The 25,142-nt window shown below is 53.1% G+C and overlaps 1 protein-coding gene and 2 long non-coding RNA genes across 3 annotated transcripts; 2 read left to right on the forward strand and 1 right to left on the reverse strand.

Moving 5' to 3' along the window:
- LOC110261432 lies at positions 240 to 2,086 on the forward strand. The gene is made up of 3 exons (XR_002345515.1): positions 240 to 421; positions 1,716 to 1,786; positions 1,892 to 2,086. It is a non-coding gene; the product is annotated as an uncharacterized LOC110261432 (long non-coding RNA).
- Positions 3,222 to 6,544, forward strand: LOC110261050. Its single transcript, XR_002344813.1, has 3 exons — positions 3,222 to 3,464; positions 4,996 to 5,084; positions 6,411 to 6,544. It is a non-coding gene; the product is annotated as an uncharacterized LOC110261050 (long non-coding RNA).
- RDH13 (retinol dehydrogenase 13) lies at positions 6,386 to 25,142 on the reverse strand. Its single transcript, XM_021094989.1, has 7 exons — positions 24,567 to 25,142; positions 18,285 to 18,403; positions 16,053 to 16,208; positions 12,218 to 12,322; positions 11,040 to 11,252; positions 8,596 to 8,697; positions 6,386 to 7,344 (listed from the first exon to the last, which is right to left on the reverse strand). The coding sequence occupies exons 1-7, from the start codon at positions 24,629 to 24,631 to the stop codon at positions 7,100 to 7,102; spliced, it is 1,005 nt and encodes a 334-aa protein (XP_020950648.1). The 5' UTR covers positions 24,632 to 25,142; the 3' UTR covers positions 6,386 to 7,099.

The raw sequence follows: 25,142 nt of genomic DNA on the forward strand, positions 1-25,142 counted from the left end.
GTCTGGGGATGATGCTGCCAGAGGCTTATCTGAGGCAGGACCCTGACCTTCCATCAAGGAGTGCTGGTCTCCAGCACGGGGCTTTCGGTGGAAATGGGGGGGTCTCGAGATTTTCGGGTTTGTCCACACAAATGACCCTATCCCACGTCTCCGTTGGGTCCCAGGATTTCCGGCGTTTCTTCCCTAGGAAATCAGCTGCCCTGCGCAGGGCGCCTGCGCTGTTTCCATGACGACCCGTCTCCCAGCCCTGGGCCTTTCAGCTGCTCCCCATCCCAGTTAACCCCAGATGAGAACCAGCCATCACAGCCCACGGAGCCCTGGTAACCGGCTCCACCTGATCGGCCCTCCATGCGCAGCTCCTGACGCTTGCAGCCCCCGACAGGGATCTGGATCCGCTCCCGTCAGCAGTTCTCAACTGAAGGTGACTTTTCCATCCCCGGGGACCTCTGGCAATGTCTGTGGACAGTTCGGGTGGTCACTCTGGGAGGGCAGGTGCTCCTGGCATCTGGTGAGTAGCGGCCTAGGGTGCTGGCCGATATCCTACGGTGGGCAGGCCGGCCCCGCGCCCCACGGGCACATCCAGCCCCCGAGGGTAGCTGCGCTGGTGCTGGCAAACTCTGGGACCTCTGGGCAGTCCCTGGGGCGGGGGTGTGTGTGGGAGGCTGTCCTGGGTTCTAAGATGAACACATGACCTGAGATTACCCAATTTGACCAAGAGAAGTGCTTCTCTCTCCTCACAGGGCAAGCGCCCTAGTTGGCTCTGGCTGTTGGCTTGTGACCCCAAAGAGACCCTATGAGTTTGCTCCGGCTGCTGTCACAAATGACCTTCTCCTTGGTGGCTTAGAACATAAATGTATTCTCTCACAGTTTCAGGGAACAGAAGTCCACATTCCAGGGACCAGGGGACCTCACACCCTCCAGAGGCTCTGGGGGAGAGGCAGTTCCTTGCTTTTTGCAGGTTGAGGGTGCGGGGTGCACAGCCATTCCTGTCTCCGCCCTCTGCCTTCACAGAGTCCCCTCCTCTGCTGTCTCTGTGCCTTCTAAAGACACTTGTCCTTGGATAGAAGGTCCACCTGAATGTTCTGGGACAAGCTTGTCTGGAGAGCCTTGGTTGCATCTGCAAAGCACATTTTTCCCACGCTAGCTCACAGGCACCACCCTGGGGGCTAGGATTGGGACCTGCCTCTTTTTTTTTTTTTTTTTTTTTTTTTGTCTTTTTTAGGGCCGCACCTGTGGCATATGGAGGTTCCCAGGCTAGGGGTCAAATCGGAGCTGTAGCCACTGGCCTACACCACAGCCACAGCAACGCCAAATTGGAGCCACTTCTGAGACCTAGACCACAGCTCATGGCAACACCAGATCCTTAACCCACTGAGGGAGGCCAGGGGTCGATCGATCGAACCTGCGTCCTCATGGATGCTGGTCAGATTTGTTTCTGCTGAGCCAGGACAGGACCTCCTGGGCCTGCTTATTGAGGGGTGAGAACACCTTCTAGCCTGATGCAGAGACCCAGCCGGGCGGGGTTGGCAGGGGGCAGGGGTGAAGGCTTCACTCTGCCACGAGCCCAGCCCCTGAAGCATCAGCCGCTCACGCTGGGCCCCTGCTTCTGCTCAGTGACTTTGCCACCAACCCCCCCTCCCCCAGGCTTCTGCGGATTTGGGGTTTTGTTTTGCATGGTTGGCTTTCAGAGTCATTTTACCCTCTTCCACCTGTAGGAAGGGTTCGAGCCAGATTCGTGAACCACCTCAAAGCCCTCGGAGAAGTGGGCGGGGATTGTGCTGATGCTGTGAGTCGGCTGTGGTCCTCGGGGTGTCTGGGTTTCGGAAAGGAAGGGAAGGTTGGTTGTGGGGGCTTGTGGCGAGAACTAACCCCGCGCCGCTTTCCCCTACAGAATGGACACGTCCCCAGAGAGTCAGCTGTCCTCCTGGGCATTTAGACCTATAACGCTCCCCCCACCCTGAAAAAGACGGGGCTGTAGAAGCAGGCTCTAGATTCCAGCTCCTCTTCTTGCTAACACATCCCATGTTGGTTTTTTTTTGGTTGTTTTTTTGTCTTTTTGCAATTTCTTGGGCTGTTCCTGCAGCATACGGAGGTTCCCAGACTAGGGGTCTAATCGGAGCTGTAGCCACCAGCCTACGCCAGAGCCACAGCAACGCGGGATCTGAGCCGCGTCTGCGACCTACACCATAGCTCACGGCAACGCCGGATCGTTAACCCACTGAGCAAGGCCAGGGATCGAACCTGCAACCTCATGGTTCTTAGTTGGATTCGTTAACCACTGCGCCACGATGGGAACTCCCCAGGTTGTTTTTTAAAGTGGGAATTAATGATTTTAAAAAATCTGCTCTTTTCAGTTGATTAGCTTTTTTTTCCCCCAGTTGATTGGCTGGCAAGCAACACTGTTGAAGCTGATTTCGAAGCTGATTTTGATTCATTTAAGCAGAAAGGAGTTGATGGGAAGTATGTGAGGGCTGCTAAGGAGGCAGATTTGGAAAAAGACAGTGTGGTGGGCAGAGCAGTGCCCCCCCAAAAAGATGCCCACATCCCAATGCATGGAACCCATCACTTCACAAGGCAAAGGGGGGGATTTAAGGTGGGTGGTGGGATTCAGGCTTCTAACCAGCTGACTTGGAAGAGGGAAATGACCCCGCATACCTGGCGGGCCAAGTGTCCTTAAAAAGGGAGTTCTCGTTGTGGCTCTGTGGTTAATGAACCCGACTAGCACCCATGGGGACCCAGGCTCGATCCCTGGTCTCGCTCAGCAGGTCAACAATCCGGCGTTGCCATGAGCTGTGGTGTAGGTCACAGACGCAGCTTGGATCCTGTGTCGCTGTGGCTGCGGTGTAGGCCGGTGGCTACAGTTCCTATTGGACCCCTTGCCTGTGGTCCTTGGGGTTTCTTGGTTTCTAGCCTGGGAACCTCCATATGCTGTGGGTGTGGCCCTAAAGAGACCAAAAAAAGAGGGGAGGGGAGTTCCCGTCATGGCGCAGTGGTTAACGAATCCAACTAGGAACCATGAGGTTGCGGGTTCGGTCCCTGCCCCTGCTCAGTGGGTTAACGATCCGGCATTGCCATGAGCTGTGGTGTAGGTTGCAGATGCGGCTCGGATCCCGAGTTGCTGTGGCTCTGGCATAGGCCAGTGGCTACAGCTCTGATTCGACCCCTAGCCTGGGAACCTCCATATGCTGCGGGAGCAGCCCAAAGAAATAGCAAAAAGACAAAAAAAAAAAAAAAAAAAAAAAAAGAGGGGAGGGAAGTGGCAGAGGGCAACATGGAGAGGTGGTAGCCTGAGAAGGACCTGGCCTGCGGTTGCCACCCCTGCCAAGCCAAGCAGTGCAGGCGCCTCAGGAACTGGAATAAACAGCCAAATGGACCCTCCCTCGGAGCCTCCAGGAGGAATGAGCCCTGTTCGCGCCTTGATTTCAGCCTGGAGAGACCCCTTTCGGACTTGGACTCACAGAACTGTAAGAGGATACATGTGTATTGCTTAAACCACCCAGTTTGTGGTGACATGTCACCACAGCCATAGGCACTTGGTACAGATAGGAACTAGGGTTGTGCCCGGGAGGCAGGGACAAGGAGCCAGGGGAACATCCCTGGGGCTGCAGTCTTTGGACAAACCATTTAGCCCTGGAGTTGGTCCAGGGAGATGCAGATTCAGGAAGAGGGCCTGGGAATGTGAGAGTAACAGTGACAAATGCCTGTACAGAAGACAAATAGTACAACATTGTCAACTATAGTTTAATTAAAAAATAAATAAATTTAGGAGTTCCTGTTGTGACTCAGAGGGTTAAGAACCCAACATAGGAGTTCCCGTCAGGGCGCAGTGGTTAAAGAATCAGACTAGGAACCATGAGGTTGCAGGTTCGGTCCCTGCCCTTGCTCAGTGGGTTAACGATCCGGCGTTGCCATGAGCTGTGGTGTAGGTTGCAGATGTGGCTCGGATCCCGAGTTGCTGTGGCTCTGGCGTGGGCTGGCAGCTACAGCTCTAATTCGACCCCTCGCCTGGGAACCTCCATATGCCATGGGTGCAACTGTAAAAAATAATCATAATTTTTAAAAAGGAAAGACAAAGAAAATAAATAATAAGGATTTATTTGTATTACACCAGGAACTACATTCAGTATCTTGGATACTAAATACATAGAGTATAACCTATAATGGAAAATAATCTGAAATATACATATTACAGGTTTTTATGTATCATCTATTATAGGTTTACATATATGTATATAGATCACCTTACTGTAGACCTGAAACTAAAACAATATTGTAAATGAACTATAATTTAAAAATAAATTTATGCAGGTTGCATAGCACTGGAACTTGACTAGAGTCATGGCTCTACTGTCAGGGTTTTTCTGGGCTCCTTCTTCCATTGACTTAATTATGGTCTATGCCTTACAGAGCCCTAGTGCAACTATTTTGCAGAATAGCTTGGAGTTATTATAGCACACATTGAGACGTAGTTGTACTCCCCAGTAGATCGGAACTGACTCCAACAATAAACTTTGAGAATAAAGACAAAAATAAAAATAAATGTAAAGAAAAAGAAAACAGATAAGCAACAAGGATTTATTATATAACACCAGGAACTGTATTCAATATCTTAGAATAACCTGTAATGGAAAAAGCTGAACTGTGTATATTACAGTTTTATATATGTGAGTCACGTTGCTGTACACTTGAAACTAAAGCAAATCTGACAAGCATCCATGAGCACACATGTTCGATCCCTGGCCTTGCTCCGTGGGTTAAGGATCTGCTGTGGCTGTGGCGTAGGCCAGTGGCCACAGCTCTGATGCAACCCCTAGCCTGGGAACCTCCATATGCCACAGATGCGGCCCTAGAAAGCCAGAAAAAAAAAGAAATAAATCAAGCTAAGGAGACAGGGCAGCTATTCCAACACGTGACCTAGATTGGATCCTGGGCCAGGGTTGGGGGGTGGGGTTGCTATAAAGGGCACTGCTGTTGCTGAAATGTGAATGTCTACAGGTGAGACGGTGGACCCTAGCATTGTCGCTGCTGCCTTCCTGATCTGTCATGGCACTGTGGTTGTGGAAGAGGGGACCCCATCACCCCGGGTGAGTCCTGCACATGCACCTAGAGAACCTGGGGTTTGCACTTATCCCCAGCCCACCAGGGTCATACAAGCATATATATTGCTATGACAGGAGAGCTCTTAGGGGGCTCCCCCACAATTTTCACCTCCCAAGGTTCATACCCTGGCAGGAGTCCCCTCCTTTTCTGTGTTGCTGGATTGCTACGTTCTTCTAACCAACAGAACACAGCAAGCCCGTCTACACGGCTGTTGGCACGACGTGGTTTCTCCCACGTGTTGGACTAACGCTTCAGGTCCCATCTGGCTGTTCCTGGCCACGGGGGCCCCTCCAGGGTCCACCCAGAGCAGGGCAGCCAGCTCATCAGTGAGCACAGATGGGGCGGGAGTGCCCAGGATACCTGGTAACCTGATCTCGGGACTGACATCCCAACACCTTTGCCCTAGTCCCGTCTATTTGTTAGACGTTAGTCACTTGCCAAAAAAAAATTAAAAAGGAGTTCCCTTGTGGTGCAGTGGGTTAAGGACCCAGTGTTGTCACTACAGCAGGTCATTGCTGTGTTGTGGGTGCAACCCCCAGCCCAGGAACTTCCGCATGCCAAAAAAAAAAAAAGAAATAAAAATAAAAGGGAGTCCTTTGCTATGTCCAGCCCACTGTCGCAAAAGACCCGGGGGAGGCATCAATGGAGGTGTGATCCACGTGAGAGCTGCCTGCCAGGACCAGCTCCCACCTGATGTGGTCACAGAAAGAAAATTCGCTGTGTTTTTAAAGTGTTCCTCCTCCACCACTCCCCTCCCTCAGCACTGCTGGCGTTGGGCACAGGATCGCTAGCTGTCATTCTGGGTATTGTAGGATGATGGGCAGCAATGCCAGTGTCCACATCTATCTCAAATATTACCTTTGTTAATGTTAAAATGGTCTTTTTTATCTTGGGAGTTCCCTGGTGGCACAGGGGGTTAAGGATCTGGCATTGTCACGGCCGTGGCACAGGTTCATTCGCTGGCCCGGGACGTACCGCCTGCCCTGGGCGAGACAGACAGACAGATCTTGAGGACTGCGTTTTGCGGTGCTCCTCTCTTAGTTGTGCCCGAGCCAAGTGTCAGCCGGTTTCTAACACGGAAGGTGCCCAGACCTCAGGGACTGTTGCCATGTGAAAGGGAGGGGCACCTTTCATCCCTAAGTCTGGACTTGTGAGCGTTTGCTGTCCTGACAGCATTTAAACCAATAACCCAGCTTCCTAAATGCAGGAAATACAAGTTCTTTCTGTGCAGCTCATTGGCACTTCACACACACACAGCGCAGGAAAATAAAACCAGTGACTCAGCTAATGTTTTCATTTTTATTATTAAGGAGCAAGTTGGAGAGTCTATGGTTGAAGTCACCACAGGAACTGGAGAGGTCGTGACCCCAGCCATCCTGGCTCCGCAGAGGTTCCCCCGCCACGCCGCCCCCAGCGTCACTCGAATAACAAGGCCGGATCAGAGTCAGCCCGTTCCCGGCGGGGCATCGCTCGCCAGCGTCTGGCTCACGGCAGGTCCCGGGTGAGCGCCCACTGGGAAGGTGTGCGGCTGCCCTCGCCCGAGCCAGGCAAGAACTCGGGCACCGCCGTCCGATGAGGTAGTCGGGTTCCTTACTGCGCACAGCTCGCGGCTGGAGACGCCAAGGCTTGGAGCGGAGACGGAGGTGTCAAGGCCCCACCAGGAAGCATGAGCTCAAGCATCTGGCGGACAAATTGCCCACTGGCCGTAGTCCCCAACGCGGCCCACGCCAGACAGAGGTGACACCACCCTCCGAGGTTCCTGGTTTAGATTCCCGAGGGAAGCATCTGATGGCACAGCTCACCAGGCAGCCCCGGGTCAGGTGCCCACCTGTGGCCAGAAGGGAGCGATACTGCCACCTAGCGGGTGCTGCGGGCCTGGCAGCCAGCATTCCTTGGCCAATACTGCCACCTAGCGGGTGCGGCAAGCATGGCGGTCAACCTTGTTTGGGGGCTGCTCCGCCCTTGACCGTGACGCTGCCTCCCTGGTGGCTTTCAGGGGTTACTTGGGGAGGGGCTGTCCCCTTTCGGAGGCTCCAGAGGACAGTTCCAAGCCCACCAGGCGGGCACTTTCAGCCCAAAGCCTCTGGGCTACCTCCTCATCCTCAGCTTCGGGGGCCGGAGCCTTCTCTCTGAATCCATCAAAGTACTTGCCGGAGACGCTCTCCAGCTCCTCGGCCACGGCCAGGTACGTGCTGGGCTGGGCTGCCAGCTGGGGGCTCTTGACCAGCAGCCAGAAGATGGGCCCTGCAATCAACCCACAGCGAGATCAGTCCACATGGTTAGAGGGGGAGACAGAAGACCTTTCCCCATCTGCTGGCTGCTCAGCACCCACTGTGGTGGCAAGTTTCTCTGGGGTCCCACGGAGCTCAGCTCCAGGCCTCTGCCCACGGGGCTCCCTACAGCAGGCGTTCCCTTCCCTGACACTGCCCAGACAGATACTTCCACATGCAGGGACTAGCCTGAAAGCTGCCTCCCCCAGGAAGCCCCCCTGGCTTTTCCCAGACAACTGGAAGCTCCCCCTCCTCGAGGTCGGCCCCAGGTCCTCACCTCACCCCATCTCTAACTTCTGTGTAGTGAATGTCCCCGTGCCAGCCTCAGCTTGCGATCCTGGCTCCCCAGTCCCCACCTGTTAAATGTTTCCCAGGCTTATAAACCCTAGTGATATAGCTCGATTTATTCAGGCTAAATTTGGGCCAGGCACGGTGCTGGCCCTTTTAAAGGCGGTCTCCTCTCCTCGTCCCCCCTGTGGCCCTCACTCTGCAGATAAGGAAAGGGAGGCTCGGAGAGGGGTCCCTGCGCTGGGTGGCCCAGCTCGTCGGGAATGAAACTGGAGTCGCCCCGAGCCCAGCGAGACTCCAGAAGTCAGCTCCACGACCTCAGCGGGTCTGTCTGCCAGGGCTGTTCTGAGGCGAGCAGGCCGCAGAGACACACAGAAGTGACTCGGTACCGGGGGGAGATATGGGAGGTGTGGGGGGGGCAGAGCAAAGCCCGAGAGAGTCTGACACGGGGTTCACTTCACGTGGGACCGTGACTGCTAAGGGTGGTGAGACAGCAGGTCCAACACTATTTCTGGGGTGTCTGCGAGGGTGTGTGAGCAGAGGCGAGCCGCATTTGAATCGACAGGCCAAGGGCAACCTACCCCCCCTCCCCCGGGGGGCTGGGAGGACGGAAAGGAGGAGGGGGCGAGTTCCCTTTCTCCCTGCGCGGGGCCGGCCCTCCTGCCCTTAGACAGCGGGGCTCCGCCTGGGCCTCCCTCTGGCCTTTGGGGTTGGGCCGGAAGGACACCACCACCTTCCCCGAAGCTCTGGCTCGCAGATCGGACCGCAAGGCCTCTCGGCCTCCAGAGAGGCGTGAGCCAGTCCCCTGAGAAATCTCTAAATGGCGATACCCTCTGGTTCTGTGTCTCTGGAAAAGGGATGATTCTACAGAGGGAGGGCCCCCCAGCGGAGAGGGCCGGGGTGCAGCAAAGGGAGCCCAGGCCAGGAGGGGACTTACCGAGCGTGAAGCTGGAGAAGGCAGAATTGTGCATGCCCGTGTGTCTGCCCAGCTCGGTCCTGGCCACGCCAGGGTGCAGGGCATTGACCGTGACGCCCGTGCCTGGGGAGAGACGGGAAGAGTGGGAGAGGAAGGGAGGTCCACCCCTTTCCAGGAAGGCTGATGCTGCCCACGCTGGGCTCTGGGGCGCCCCTGGATCCACGTCACCTTCCTGGGCGGAAAGTGCCACATCTGTGGTTTCATCTTGCAGGGCAGCTGCTTCCCCAGTGCCCAGGGCAGAGCCTCTGAACCTGGGTGTGTGACGATCAGCTGGAGGGCTTGAGAAGCCCAGACAGCTGGGCTCCATGCCCCCGAGTCTGGAGCAGTGGGTCAGCACAGGGTCTGAGATGCCACAGTTAGGACAAGCACCCAGACTGCTGCTGGCCCGCAGACCCTCGCTGAGAAGCAAGAACAAAGGACAGATGCCTCGACCTCGGCACTATATCCCGTGCATTGTAAGATGTTCACCAGCATCCCTGGCCTCTGCCTGCTGGATGCCCGGAGCAACACCCAATCTGCCTCTGCTCCCCCAACAGACGGCCCAAAACATCTGCAGATATGGCACACGGTCCACTGGTCTAGAGCAGCAGAGGCTCAGATACCTGTGCAGGATGAGCAGAGCCAAGTGTGGTGATTGATTAGTGATGCCTGCCTCGGGCCCCAGCAGGGAGCATGGTGGTAAGTGTGCCCCACATCTGCCTGCTCTGCCCTGACTGTCTCAGGCTCAGAGCTAGAGGGAAGGGGAGGGACTCTGCTTTCCCCTCCCAGCTGTCCCGGGAGCTGTTCGCTTTCCTGTAATAAAAGACTTTGCTTGCTTGCTGCCTGTGTGTTCGCGAAGTCCAAGAACAAGAACCCGGATTCCAGTAACATCTTTCCGGCATCATCTTTTGGGGGCTCGTCTGGGATCTGACCCACTACACCATTGCTCACAAGTTCATTTGCAGGCTCCGTGAACAAGAACCCAGATTCCGGTAGCATCTTTCTGGTGTCATCTCTTGGGGGCTCGTCTGGGAATCCGGATCCAACACACCAGCACTTGTAAGCTAAGGCTTTGCAGTTTTTGCTTTTGAGGACCCCTCAGATTCGCCACGTGACTAACTTGGACTGTCCTGCCTCAAGGATTTAGAGATGGCCTTCACTTATGTGGGCAGGCATCAGCCAGAGATCTGGCAAACTTTAGGCCTTCTAAGCCTGTTAAAGTTATCCAATATGGAGTTCCCAGTGTAGCACAGTGGAAACGAACCCTACTAGGAACTGTAAGGTTGCCGGTTCAATCCCTGGCCTCGCTCAGTGGATTAAGGATCTGGTGTTGCCGTGAGCTGTGGTGTAGATCACAGATGCGGCTTGGATCCCCCGTGGCTGTGGCTGTGGTGTAGGCTGGTGGCTACAGCTCCGATTCGACCCCTAGCCTGCGAACCTCCATATGCTGCGGAAGCGGCCCTAAAGAGAAAGAAAAAAAAAAAGTTACTCAATAGGTGGACGCCCTTCTTCTCAGTGCTGATACTGAAGAACAGCGTAAGGATGGGTCTGGGTCCCTGCAAGATCGCCGGCAGCAGGCTCATAGGATGTCCGATCCAGCTCCAGCCTTTGGAGCCGCCCTCTGGAACTGGTTTGCTCAACAGAGCTGTCACCGTGACCTTGATCCTTTTATTTGGACCCTGTACAGTTAACTACTTCTCGCTTCATTACATCCCAACAGAAAGCCGTCAAGCTTCAAATGGTGAGGAAGGGGTGCCCAATGGAACGTATCGAAGCCCACCCGACTGTCCCGTGAGCGGAGACCTAACTGCTTTCCCCGGACAACGCCCCTTTGCAGCAGGAGGCAGTCAGAGCGGTTGTCACCCCTTTTCCACCCCGCAGTGAGAGTCTCCAGCTCCAGAGGAGGGATTGAGGCAGAATCCTAACTCAGGTCGTCTGCAGGAGCACGGGCTTCGATGCCGCCTTTGCTGTGGCCGTTGATGAACGCGTGCAGCTTCAGGGCTCCAGGGAGAAACGTCCCCGCAGGCCCTGTTAACTCTGGGGAGTGTCCCTACGCCCAGATGGACATTCACCTCTACCCGCTCCTCAGCCGATAGAGAAGGAACGAGAGGAATGGGGACTCGAGTCTATGCAAAGAGAAGGGCAACGAAGCCATGAGATTTACGGGGCATTTCCGGCCCTCAGACCCCTATTGGCCAAGGACTGATACAGGTAACGAGGTGAGGCCGAGGGGAGAAAACCACATCCTTCTGGACCCCACCTTGGTGCCCCCCCATCTTGAAAGGATAAAAACCCCTACAGGACAGTAGAGAGAGGGGGCTCTTCTCCGCCCTCCCAGGTGTCCTGGGAGGTGTTTGCTTGCAAAAAAAAAATAATAAATAAATAAATAAGGGGAAGGGGAGACGAGCGAGGCTCAGCGCACACACCTTGCAGCCGCCGGCTCAGTTCCATGGAGAAGAGGACCAGCGCCAGCTTACTCTGGCAGTAGGCTGCCTTTGTGTCGTACTTCCTCTTTTCCCAGTTCAGGTCGTCAAAGTCGATGTGCCCAGCAACGTGGGCCAAGGACGAGAGGTTGATGATTCGAGAGGGGGCAGAGGCTTTCAGCTTGTCCAGCAGCAAGTTGGTCAAAAGAAAGTGACCTGCGGGAAGGAAAAAGAAATTGTACTGAATTCTGGCCATGTGCCCAGGACCACACTGCGAACATCCCCGTGTGTCATCCTCCCAATAACCCACCCAGCTTCCTCAACAGGGTCCAGCTTTGCCCCCCAGGGGCCACTGGGCAGTATGGAGACGGCGTTGATCATCCTGCGGGCGGCACGATGAGGGCGGACGGGGTACTGCTGCCACCTAGTGGGTGGAGGCAGGGATGCTGCTAAAATCCCACAGTGCACGAGATGGTGCCCACGACAGAGAACGCCCCCGCCCCAGATGTCAAGCCCTGCGACAACCCTCTATGAGGTCAGCTGGAGAAGAGAAGGGCTTCTGTCTCCAGAGAGCCTTTCTCCATTTCTTCCCCGGTGATAGAATGTTTGCTGCTGCAAGAGACGGTCCAGGGAAGGACTACATTTCCCAGAGCCCCATGTGGCTCCACCAGGTCATGTGACAGAGCCCCAGCCAATAGGGGTGAAGGGTGGTAACACCTGCGTTATGGGTTGAATTGTGCCCCCCGCAACCCCACTAAAAATAGGTTGAGGTCCTACAACCTCAGAGTGTGACTGTGTTTGGGGACAGGGGCTCTAGAGAGGTGATCAGGTTAAATGAGGTCATTAGGATGAACCCGAGTCCTCTAAGACTGGGGGCCACCCGAGATCCATGTGCCTCGCCCTTACTAATGGACTCCAGCTGTATTCAGGGCGACAGCGGATATCCTGACACGCTGGGTGAAGGACAGACAAACGAAGGGACCCAAGGCCGAGAGGCTGAGGGAGGGTCTGAAGGACGGAAGGTCCAACGATGAACAGGTGACTCCCTGAGCCACTGGGTGACCCCACCCACGGCCGCCTGGCCACCCTGGAGATGGGGGGAAGGGCCCCTCCTCCTGGAGCCTGTGTCTGACTCATGCACCCCCCTTCCCCTGCTCACACCCCAGGCCGATGCCACTCACCCAGGTAGTTAACGCCAAGCTGCATCTCAAAGCCATCCTCCGTGGTCCAGTGGGGGCACCGCATCACGGCAGCGTTGTTGATCAGGACGTGCAGGTGCTCCTCCTCTGGAAGACAGGCGTGGGGACAGCGTGTGACTCAGGTTCCCCTCTGTAAAAGGGGTAATGATAGAACCGGCCGGGCGGAAGGCTTAATGAGTATTCATTCAACAGTATCTTCTGCAACCTCAGTGTCCATCCAGTGACAGGAATGGACGAAGATGCGCTACATACATACAACAGACACAGCCATAAAAAAGGGAGACTGGAGTTCCCGCTGTGGCGCCATGGGATGGATGGTGTCTTTGCAGCACCAGGACACAGGTTCGACCCCCTGGGCCAGCACAGTGGATTAAAAGATGCAGCACTCCCACAGCGGTGGCATCGATCATACCTGCAGCTCAGATCTGACCCCTGGCCTGTGAATTTCCTATGCCGTGGGGTGGCCAAAAAAGAAAGGGAAAAAAAAAAAAAAAAACACCCAGAAAATGCCATCTGTAGCAACATGGATGGGCCTAGAAATGATTGTACTAAATGAAATTAGAAAAAGACAAATAACCATGGAATCGTTTATATGCGGAACCTTAATAAATCGCACAATTTATTGCCAAAACAAAGAGAGACTCGGAGATGTAGAGAACAAACTTACGGTTACCAAAGGGGGAGATGAATCAGGAGTCTGGGATTAGCAGATACAAACTACCCTATAGAAAACAGAATCAACAAGGACCTACTGTATATGGAGTTCCCGTTGTGGTGCAGTAGTTAACGAACCCGACTAGGAACCATGAGGTTGCAGGTTCGATCCCCGGCCTCACTCAGTGGGTTAAGGATCCAGCGTTGCCGTGAGCTGCGATGTAGGTCGAAGACACGGCTCGGATCCCCCGTGGCTGTGGCTCTGGCGTAGGCCAGTGGCTCCAGCTCCAATTAGACCCCTAGCCTGGGAACCTCCATATGCCGCAGGAGCGGCCCTAGAAATGGCAAAAAGACAAAAAAAAAAAAAAACAAAAAACAAGGACCTACTGTATATACAGCACAGGAAACTCTACTGCATATCTTGTAATAACCTATAATGGAAAAGAATCTGAAAAATAGGTTAACAGACAGATAATGTATAACTGAATCGCTACTGTACACCTAAAACCAAAACAACATTGTTAAATCAACTCTACTTCAATTTAAAAAAAAAAAAGCGTTTTTTTTGGCTTTTTAGGGCCGCATCCACGGCATATGGAGGTTCCCAGGCTAGGGGTCGAATCAGAGCTGTAGCCGTTAGCCTACACCACAGCCGCAGCGACACCGGATCCGAGCCGCATCTGTGACCTACACCACAGCTCATGGCAACGCCAGATCCTTAACCCACTGATCGAGGCCAGGGATTGAACCCACATCCTCATGGATACCAGCCATGACAGGAACTCCAACTTCAATAAAAATTTTTAAAAAGCCAAGTATTTTCTTTTTTTTTTTTTTTTGTCTTTTGTCTTTTTGTTGTTGTTGTTGCTATTTCTTGGGCCACTCCCGCGGCATATGGAGGTTCCCAGGCTAGGGGTTGAATCGGAGCTGTAGCCACCGGCCTATGCCAGAGCCACAGCAACGTGGGATCCGAGCCGCATCTGTGACCTACACCACAGCTCACGGCAACGCCCGATCGTTAACCCACTGAGCAAGGGCAGGGACTGAACCCGTAACCTCATGGTTCCTAGTCGGATTCGTTAACCACTGCGCCACGACGGGAACTCCAAAGCCAAGTATTTTCTAAGCACCTCCTACTGGGCACAGACAAACCCCAAGAGTCCAGGGCGGCTGGGAGCCGAGCCCACAGCGCCCTGCGTGGAGGGAGTTCTCCAGTGAGACAAGCTGGGAAGGAAGCAGACAGGGGCCTCGACCGAGAAAACCGTGGCGAGGGCGGTGGGGCCCCTGTCTCGGACGATGCAGGCTGACCCCCGAGACAGAACAGCTGCTGAGACCCCACACGTAGGGGCACCTGTGTGCGAGGGGCTGTGTGTCCGGGGGCACCCACTAGCAATGAAAGCCTGGAAGCAAGTCAAATGGCCATGCACAGCCAACCGTCAGAGTCACACACCGCAATGCAACGCAATACAACGCAGCCACAACAAGGAAGGGAAGCGTTCCCATCAGCAACCAGCAGAAACGAATCCAGCTAGTATCCATGAGGACACAGGTTCGATCCCTGGCCTCGCTCAGTGGGTTAAGGATCCCGCGTTGCCGTGGCTGTGGTGTAGGTCGGTGGCTACAGCTCCGATTCGACCCCTGGCCTGGGAGCCTCCACATGGTGCGGGTGCGGCCCTGAAAAAAAAAAAAAAAGAAAGAAAGAAAGAAAAGGGAAGACCTCCAAGAGGGAGAACCCAGGAGAAAAAGCAGAGGGCAGCACTGGATGTGTCACAGGCTCCACTGGGTACAAAACACCAAGGGGGTGTTCCCGCTGTGTGGCTCAGTGGGCTAAGGACTTGACTGGTCTCATTGGCGAGGATGTAGGTTCGATCCCCGGCCCCACTCAGTGGGTTAAGGATCCAGCGTGGCTGTGGCTGTGTTGGAGGCCGGCAGCTACAGCTCTGATTCGACCCCTGGCCCAGGAACCCCCATACGCCGTGGCTGCATAAACAGCCCAGAGGGCCAGGAGGCGAAGCACTGCACACATGTGGGGTTGGCACCCAGGGAGTCAGTGGCAGGCGTGCTATAACCCCCTTCGCACTTTCTGGAAGCATTCATTCCGATTCGGAAAAAAAATTAAAAAATACACAAGCGGTTCCGAGCCCACAGGGCAGGAAGCGAAAAGAGCGAGTCATGCGTGGATGTGACAGAAGTGCAGAAAAATGCCAGCCTGAGCCCTGGATTTGCAAAAAGAAACACCCGGCAAGGAACGCGGGCGTTGCAGGTGCTGCACCCTGGGCCTCTAGGGCCTCCGTCGGTCACCTCAGGTCACCGGCCCGGACTCAGCAGAGCCCGAGTCCAACGCACGTGTGTCCCCAGTGTCACCCAAGAGGCAGACGGGCTCAGGAAATGCTGGGTGAGTCAGCGTTTCCACCCCTTGTCACCTCATCAGAGCCACCTCCGCCTCCGCCTCCTGCGGGATCCAAGCTCCCTCAGAAGGACTTAGGTTTCCTTGAGCGGGAATCAGTCACCCTTTTCTGTAAAGGACCAGCGAGTGAATACTGTTGGCTTTGCAGGCGACACGGTCTGACTCTGCTCAGCTCCGCCCTCGTGGGCCTAAAGCTGCCGGAAATACATAAGCCAATGGGCTGTGCATTTGCCCAATAAAGTCCAATAAGACTTTACTTATGGAAAGGAAAAGCTGAATTCCATTTAACGGTGTCATGAAATAGCATTTTTTCCCCCTTGCCATTGAAACATGTACAGTAAGTCAATGTGAAAATGTCAGCAAAGAATGTAAAATCTTCACCCATTGGCTGTATGAAAACAGGCAGCATGGAGTTCCCATTGTGGCTCAGTGGGCTAAGAACCTGACTAGCATCCACGAGGACACAGGTTCGATCCCTGGCCTCACTCAGTGGGTCAGGGATCGGGCGTTGCCAGGAGCTGTGGTGTAGGTCACAGACATGGCTCGGATCCTGCGTGGCTGGGGCTGTGGTGTAGGCCGGCAGCTGCAGCTCCAATTCGACCCCTCGCCTGGGAACCTCCACGCCGCGGGTGCAGACGTAAAAAGAAAAAGAAAACAGCTGCCAACGGCACCCAGCTCCAGGACCCGCCTGTTGTAATCAGTGCCCCGAGCCTGGCAGCCCAGGTGCCGGCCCCACAGGTGCATCCTCCCTCCTACCTTCGTTGATCTTGGCTGCAAACTCTCGGACGGACGTCAGGGAGGCCAAGTCCAGGTGCCGGGCGCTGACGCGGTGATTCAGGGTTTCCCCGCGAATGTCCTTGGCCGCCGCCTCACACTTCTCCAGGTCTCGGCAGGCCAGAATGATGTTGCCTCCTGCAACAGCCACACCAGAAAAAAAAACTTAAAAAAGAAAGATCCACTCCCAAGTACAGGTACCCAAGACAAATGAAAGCACGAGTCCACGCAAAAATGTGTACCCAGGAAGTTCCTGCTGCGGCTCAGCAGAAACGAATCTGACGAGCAGCCAAGAGGACGCAGGTTCAATCCCCAGCCTCGCTCCGTGGGTTAAGGATCTGGCATTGCCATGAGCTGTGGTGTAGGTCGCAGACTCGGCTTGGATCTGGCATTGCTGTGGCTGTGGTATAGGCCAGGCAGCTGTAACTCTGATTTGACTGCTGGCCTGGGAACCTCCATATGCTGCAGGTGCAGCCCTAAAAAAAAAAAAAAAAAAAAAAATCTGCAGTTCCCGTCGTGGCGCAGCAAAAACAAATCTGACTAGGAGGAGTTCCCGTCGTGGCGCAGTGGTTAACGAATCCAACTAAGAACCATGAGGCTGAGGGTTTGGTCCCTGCCCTTGCTCAGTGGGTTAAGGATCTGGCGTTGCCGTGAGCTGTGGTGTGGGTTGCAGACTCGGCTCGGATCCTGTGTTGCTGTGGCTCTGGCGTAGGCCAGTGGCTACAGCTCCGATTCGACCCCTAGCCAGGGAACCTCCATATGCCTCGGGAGCGGCCCAAAGAAATAGCAAAAAGACAAAAAAAAAAAAAAAAAAATCTGACTAGGAACCATGAGGTTGCAGGTTTGATCCCCAGCCTCGCTCAGTGGGCTGAGGATCTGGCGTTGCCATGAGCTTTGGTGTAGGTCGCAGATGCAGCTCGGATCTGGCATTGCTGTGGGCTGTGGTGTAGGCCAGCAGCTCCAGCTCCGACTTGACCCCTAGCCTGGAAACCTCCATATGCCACGAGTGCAGCCCTCAAAAGACAAAAAAAAAAAAATTAGAAAAGTGAGAAGAAACACAGATGGAGGGGGCTGGGCTGCCCGTGCAGATCTATGCAGCTCATCTCCCCCAGCGGACCCAGCTGCCTCCCACCCGCCTGGCTGCCCCTACACAGGCTGCAGCAGAACCCACCCTGTCCCAGATTTGTCTGTCCCCCCAGAGGCAGCCCAGCCCTCAGGACAGCGGCGGGGGCGCCGGCCCATCCCCCCCCTCCTCTTTTCCTAAAAGGAGCACCTGCGTGTGCCAAGGACATTCCTCCTCCAGAACCCCAGTATGACCAAGAGAAAAACATCACCCAAACCCAAATCAAAGGGTGTTCTGCAAAACGCCAGGCCAGGAAGCCTGCCAGGGCCTGGAGCCGGTCTTGACCCGCAACCTCTGACCCAGGCCCCGATCCAGCCATTAGGACTGAGTCCCACTGCAGCAGGCAAGAGGGAGGCCAATGCAAAGAGAAAAAGCAAAAGCAAAAATTGTGAGGGGGTGGGGAATAAGGGAGCTCCCGTCGTGGCTCAGCAGAAAGGAACCGACTAGCATCCATGAGGATGTAGGTTCAGTCCTTGGCCTCACTCTGTGGGTTAAAGATCTGGTGTTGCTGTGAGCTGTGGTGTAGGTCACAGACACGGCTTGGATCTGGAGTTGGTGTTTCTGTGGCTGTGGTGTAGGCCAGCGGCTTTCAGCTCCGATTCGACCCCTAGTCTGGGAACTTCCATGTGCCGCGGCTGCGGCCCTAAGAAGACAAAAAAAGAATTGCCAAACGTCCTCAGCCTCCTTGGAGACCCTGAACCCGCCTTCCCCTCTTCCAGGGTCACGAGGCTGTGGGGTTTAAGCTGGCCTGAGTCTGTTCCTGCTACTTGCAACCCGAAGAATTGGATGCCTTAAAATCCCCCAGAGGAGACGCTGCTGTGGTGCAACCAGATCGCGGAGTCTCTGGAGCTCTGGGACGAGGGTTTGATCCCCAGCCGGGCACCATGGGTGAGGATCTGGCCTTGCTGCAGCCACGGTGTGCGTTGCCAACTACGGCTGGGATTGGATCCCTGGCCCCAGAACACCCTAAGCTGCAGGGAGGCCAAAAAAGGAAAGGAAAAGAAAAAAATCCTCCAGGAAACCCAACCATCCACAGCAGACCTCGCGCCCCGAGCCTCAGGGGCAGAAGCAGGCATCCGTCCGGACCTCACCTCTCTTGGCCAGCTCCAGGGCCGTCTGCTTCCCGATGCCCGTGTTGGCACCTGTCACAATGACAGTCTTCCCGGGAATGGTGGCCTTGCTGGGACAAGCCCCTCCAGCAACAAAGTCCCTGAAGGTTGAGAAACAGCAGGTCGGTTCCATTGGCCTGGCCTCTGTCACCGCAGGCGCCCCGACTGCGCGCCTCTCAGGCAGCGACCTGACGGCAGCCAGCCTGTGTTCCCCCAACGGAGAGATGCCAATGACAGCACATAACTGCCTGGGACGCTGTCCTGTTACGGGGAAAGGACCCGCCCTGGCCTGGCGTCAGGGAGCCTCCAGAACGTTACCATTGTCACTTGATAAAGGGCCCCTGTTCCACGTCACCACAAGCTGGCGGGTTAAAACCACAAAGGTTTTCTCCTGCAGTCTGCGGGTCAGGGTCCAAAATGCGTCTCGCTGGGATAAAATCAGAGTGTCGGGGAGTTCCCACTGTGGCTCAGCAGGTAAAGAACACGACACAGTACGGAGCTCCCGTCGTGGCGCAGTGGTTAATGAATCCGACTAGGAACCATGAGGTTGCGGGTTTGATCCCTGGCCTTGCTCAGTGGGTTAAGAATCTGGCGTTGCCATGAGCTGTGGTGTAGGTTGCAGACGCGTCTCGGATCCGGTGCTGCTGTGGCTCTGGCATAGGCTGGTGGCTACAGCTCCAATTAGACTCCTAGCCTGGGAACCTCCACATGCTGCAGGAGCGGCCCTAGAAAAGGCAAGAAGATGAAAAAAAAAAAAAAAATCAGGGTGTGGCAGAACTGTGTTCCTCTGGGAGCTCCAAGGGAGAACGGTTCCTGTGCCTTTTCCAGATTCTAGGGGCCTCCTGGCTGCTTCCTCATCTTCAAAGTCACCAACACAACATCCTTGAGGCTCTCACTCTGATCCTTCGGCCTCCCCCCACCGCCTTTTTTTTTGGCTGTGCCCATGGCGTACAGAAGCTCTCAGGGCCATGGATAGAACCCATGCCACAGCTGTAACCAGAGCCACAGCAGTGATAAGGCCAGATCCTTAACCCCCTGAGCCACCAAGGAACTCCCCTGCCTCTTATAAGGACTGTAGTGATGACACTGGGCTGCCTGGAAAATCCAGGACAATCTCCCCATCTCAAGGTCCTTAATGCAGTGACATCTGCAAAGGAAACATATTCACGGGTCCTGGGCACATCCTTGGGGGCCTTATTCTGCTTCTACATCCATGTCCCAAAGGCTAAATACTGGAAACAACCACATGTCACCAATGGGGACCTGGCCAAATAAACAATGTCATCTCCACACAAGAGAAGGCCCCTGTGCAAGACAGTAGGTACCACTGGCTAATTTTTAATTGAAGTTGATTAAAAATAAGCAGCTGTCCCTGACTTCAGACTATACTACAAAGCCACAGTCATCAAAACAGTATGGTACTGGCACAAAAACAGAAACATAGACCAGTGGAACAGGATGGAACACCCAGAATTACACCCATGCACCTATAGTTAACTATTCTAGGACAAAGGAGGCAAGACTATACAATGGAGAAAAGACGGTCCCTTCATTAAGTGGTGCTGGGAAAACTGGACAGCTACATGGAAAAGAATGAAATGAGAACACTCCCTAACACCACACACAAGAATAAACTCAAAATGGATTAAAGAGCTAGATATAAGACCGCATACTATAAAACTCTTAGAGGAAAACATAGGTCCAATACTCTCTGACATAAGCCACAGAAATATCTTCTCAGATCCGGGAGTTCCCATTGTGGCACAGCAGAAACGAATCTGACTGGAAACCGTGAGGTTGCTGGTTTGATCCTCAGCCTCGCTCATTGTGTTAAGGATCCTGGGTTGCTGTGGCTGTGGTGTAGGCCGGCAGCTGTAGGTCTGATTCGACCCCTAACCTGGGAACCTCCATATGCCGCAGGTGTGGCCCTAAAAAGACAAATAAATAAATAAATATCTTCTCAGATCCACCTCCCTCGAGTAATGACAATAAAAACAAAAATAAACAAACGGGACCTAATTAAACTTAAAAGTTTCTGCAGAGCAAAGAAAACCCTAAATAAAACGAAAAGACAACACACAGAATGGGGGAAAATATTTACAAATGAAGTGACTGACAAGGGATTCATCTCCAAAATATATAAACAACTCCTGCAGCTCCATACCAAAAAAACAAACAACCCCATCAAAAAATGAGGACAAAATTTAAACAGACAGTTCTCAAAGAAGACATACCAATGGCCAAAACACACAGAAAAAGATGTTCAACATCACTCATGATTACAGAAATGCAAATCAAAACCACCATGAGGTACCACCTTACACCGGCCAGAATGGCCATCATCCAAAAGTCTACAAACAAGAAGTGCTGGAGAGGGTGTGGAGAAAAAGGAACCCTAGTACACTGTTGGTGGGACTGTAAATTGGTGCAACCACTGTGGAAAACGTATGCAGAGTCCTCAGAAAACTACAAATAGAGTTACCATTTAATCCAGCCATCCCACTCCTGGGCATCTATACAGAGAAAACCATGACTCACAAAGACACATGGACTCCAATGTTCACTGCAGCACTCTTTGCAATAGCCAAGATATGGAAACAACCTAAATGTCCATTGACAGAGGAGTGGAACAAGAAGATGTGGTACATATACACAATGGAATATGACTCAGCCATTAAAAAGAACCAAATACCAGCATTTTTTGCAACATGGATGGACTTAGAAATTATCATGCTAAGTGAAGTCAGTCAGACAGTGAGACACCAACATCATATGCTATTGCTCATATGTGAAATCTATAAAAAGGATACAATGAATGTTTCTGCAAAACAGATACTGACTCACAGACTTTAAAAAACTTAGGGTTTCCAAAGGGGACAGATTGGGGGGTGGGGGGATGCACTGAGGGTTTAGGGTGGAAATGCTGTAAAATTGGGTTGTGATGATCTCTGTGCACCTATAAATATAACAAAATTCACTGAGTTAAAAAATAAAAATAAGGAGTTACTGTTGTTGCGCAGCGGAAAAGAATCCGACTAGGACCCGTGAGGATGAGGCCTTGATCAGTGGGTTAAGGACCCGGAATTGCCATGAGTTGTGGTGTAGGTCACAGATGCGGCTCAGATCTGGCGTGGCTGTGGCTGTGGTGTAGGCTGGCAGCTGCAGCTCCACTTGGACCCCTAGCCTGGGAACCTCCATATGCTGCAGGTGCAGCCCTAAAGACACAAAAAGACAAAAATAAAAATAATAAAATAAAAATTAACAGCCATACTTTTCCACTCTAAGACATTCAATTTTCCTTCTTTCTTTCTTTTTCTTTTTTTTTGGTCTTTTTAAGGCCACACTCACGGCATATGGAGATTCCCAGGCTAGGGGTCGAATCAGAGCTGAACCACGGCCACAGAAACGCCAGATCCGAGCTGCATCTGTGACCTACACCACAGCTCACGGCAATGCCACATCCTTCACCCACTGAGCGAGGCCAGGGATCGAACCTGTGTCCTCATGGATGCCCATCAGATTCGTTTCCCCTGAGCCACAATCGGAACTCCTCGATTTTCTCTCATTCTTCCCATGCTGGCACTTGCTTTTTACCTTGTTCAGAACTGAAAGACCACAGTATGAATGAAAATAAAAACAGTTCCCACTGTGGCACAGGGGGTTAATGATCCAGTTCATCTCTATGGAGCCCTGGCCCAGCTCAGTGGGTTAAGAATCCAGTGGATTTGTTGGATTGCAAAGGATTGCTGCAGCTGTGGTACAGGTCACAGTTAGATTCGATCCCCGGCCTGGAAACTTCTATACAGCACCGGTGCAGGTGCAGCCTGGAGGGGTGGGAGACGCATTCTATCTGGAGTTCTCACTGGGACATAGTGGGTTCTGTCTCTGGCCTCCCCTGGTGGGTTAAGGATCCCTCATTGCTGTGGGATAGGTCACAGATGCAGCTTGGATCCGGTATTGCCATGGCTGTTGTGGGGCCTCAGCTGTTGCTCTGATTCCACCCCTAACTGGAGAACTTCCAGATGTCACAGGTGTGGCCATAAAATTTTTTTTTTTTAATTACAGTCCCAGGTTTTTGGTGGTTTTTTTAAGGGCCGCACCCACAGCATATGGAAGGTCCCAGGCTAGGAGTCTAATCCGAGCTGGAGCTGCCCCGCTAAGCCACAGCCACAGCAATGTGAGATCTGAGGGACCTACACACCGCAGCTCACAGTAATGCCAGATCCCCGACCCACTGAGGGAGGCCAGGGATCGAACCTGCACCCTCCTGGATACTAGTCGGATTCGTTTCTACAACAGGAACTCCAAATTATTTTTTAATTTAAAAAAAAAATAAAAAATAAAATAAAAACAGCAGCCCATGAATTTTATTACAGGGAAAAAACTATTTTCATGTTTCTAGAGCTTTCAAAAAAAGGTAGTTAATATTTACAAAGCAGCTGCTGTATAGCCCTGGGAACTATGTGTGGTCACGTGTGATGGAGGAGGATAACATGAGCAAAAAGAATGGATCCATGTATGTGTGACTGGGTCACCTTGCTGTGCCGCAGAAAGTGTGCAGAACACTGTAAATCAGCTATAATGGAAAAAATAAAAATCATTATAAAATATGTATATATGTTTACAAAGCAGGAGTTTCATGCTTATAAATAACAAGATACCAGCCAACAAAACCAAAAATAAAGACTTTCTCAGAGCAGGAGGAACAAGTTCAAAATGAAGCCTCATCATCAAGCAGATAAACAAACCCAAAGTCATTATGCAAAGAGATTTACAGTCCATCCTTCCTTCCCTTAAGGGGAAAAAAAAAAAAGGTATTTCAATATTGCCATTATTTTCTGGCCTCCCAGCCGATCTCGCGTGTCACTGCAGTAAATTACATGTTGCTAATCCCGAGCACTTACCATGAGCTCTACCCGCTTAACAAATTTTTAAGTGTACAATATGATACTCCACCGTTACTGCAAGCACGACACAGTCATACTTGAAGTGCTCAAGTCATAATAAACAGGACAAATGTAAAATTTTCAGCATCACAGAAACTTCTACCCAACCGTGCTGCCATAGAATATTTGGCAGCTGTTTTTTGGAGGTTTCGAGGTTTTTTAAATTGAAGTTGATATACAAAATGATACAAGATACAAGCACAGTTTTTTTTAACTTTTTTTTTTTTTTTTTTTTTTTTTTTGGTCTTTTTAGGGCCACACTGGCGGCACATGGAGGTTCCCAGGCTAGGGTCCCATCAGAGTTGCAGCTGACCACCTACACCACAGCTCACAGCAACACGGGATCCTTAACCCACTGAGCGAGGCCAGGGATCGATCGGCATCCTCGGGGATACTAATGAGATTCCTTCACCACTGAGCCATGACAGGAACTCCAGTGATTTACAATTCTTAAAGGTTATATGCGGAGTTCCCGTCGTGGCGCAGTGGTTAACGAATCCGACTAGGAACCATGAGGTTGCGGGTTCGGTCCCTGCCCTTGCTCAGTGGGTTAACGATCCGGTGTTGCCGTGAGCTGTGGTGTAGGTTGCAGATGCGGCTCGGATCCTGCGTTGCTGTGGCTCTGGCGTAGGCCGGTGGCTACAGCTCCGATTCAACCCCTAGCCTGGGAACCTCCATATGCCGCGGGAGCGGCCCAAGAAATAGCAATAGCAACAACAACAACAACAAAAAGCTTATATGCCATTTACACTTAAAAATATGTGCTATATCCCCCATGTTGTACAAAGTATCTTTGTCGTTTATTTTATACCCAAGAGTTTGGACTTGTTAATTCCTTGTTTTGTCTTTTTTTTTTTTTTTTAAGCGAATTAGCCTAGAAACGACCAGAAAGCACCACAGTATGTGTATAACTCATACAATACAATCTTTTCATTTACTGAGTGTAAAACTAATTTGTTTCTCGAATTCCGGATATTCAGAGCTTAGGTGGAATACACTTTCCTTTTATCTGGGCCAGGACGTGACTTCTAGGAAGTGTTCAATAAGTATTTGCTGAATGAATTAATTAATCCATTAAAAGCCCGGAAGCAACCAGACCAAAATGTTTACCAAGGCCGAGACCCACCCCTTTCTCTGGGTGACCTTGGGACGTGACCTGCCCTCTCGGAGCCCAGGGTGTCCTGCATTCCCCCGGCCCACCGCGGGACAGGTGAGCTGAAGGACTCCAGGGTCGGGGAGAGGTTGGCGAGCTCCACCCAGCCTTGAGCTCGCCCACCTGCTCACCGTTCCCGCGCCCGCGGGGCCCGCACCTACTCACTTGAGCAGCACGGCGCCACCCACCGCCGTGCCCAGCACGGACAGCGGCAGAATGTAGCGGTTCATGCCGGGTGGAGCCGGGGTCCAACCGCAGCAGCCCGCAGACCCTCAACCGCAGCAGGTGCTAGGGGCTCGCCGCCTGGGATACACGTGGGGCAGGGCGGGCGCGGCTGCAACACGCAGCTTCCGGAAAGGGGCAGGGGGCGGGGCTTCCAGGGGAGCGACCAATGGGGACGGGCTGCGAGCGCAGCTACAGCTGGGAATGGTCGTTTCGGGAGCCCGGGGCGGGGCCGGATCAGGGGGCGTGGCCAATGTCTCTGGAAAGGGGTTGAGGGGCGGGGCCCACGCGCGGGTCCCCCAAAGTTATGCTCTTCCTGCTGCAATGCGCGGCGCAGTTCTGGAGGGACCCCCCGGATCCCAATCATACAGCTGCCGCATCCGGATGCAATCCTCCTTATGTCTTTCCAATATATCAGCCTGTTTCCTCATCTAAAAATATATATTCCTGGAGTTCCCGTCGTGGCTCAGCGGTTAAGGAATCTGACTAGCATCCAGGAGGTCGCAGGTTCGATCCCTG

The sequence above is a fragment of the Sus scrofa genome, chromosome 6 (assembly GCF_000003025.6).
Source record: "Sus scrofa isolate TJ Tabasco breed Duroc chromosome 6, Sscrofa11.1, whole genome shotgun sequence".
Classification (NCBI taxonomy): Eukaryota; Metazoa; Chordata; class Mammalia; order Artiodactyla; family Suidae; genus Sus; species Sus scrofa.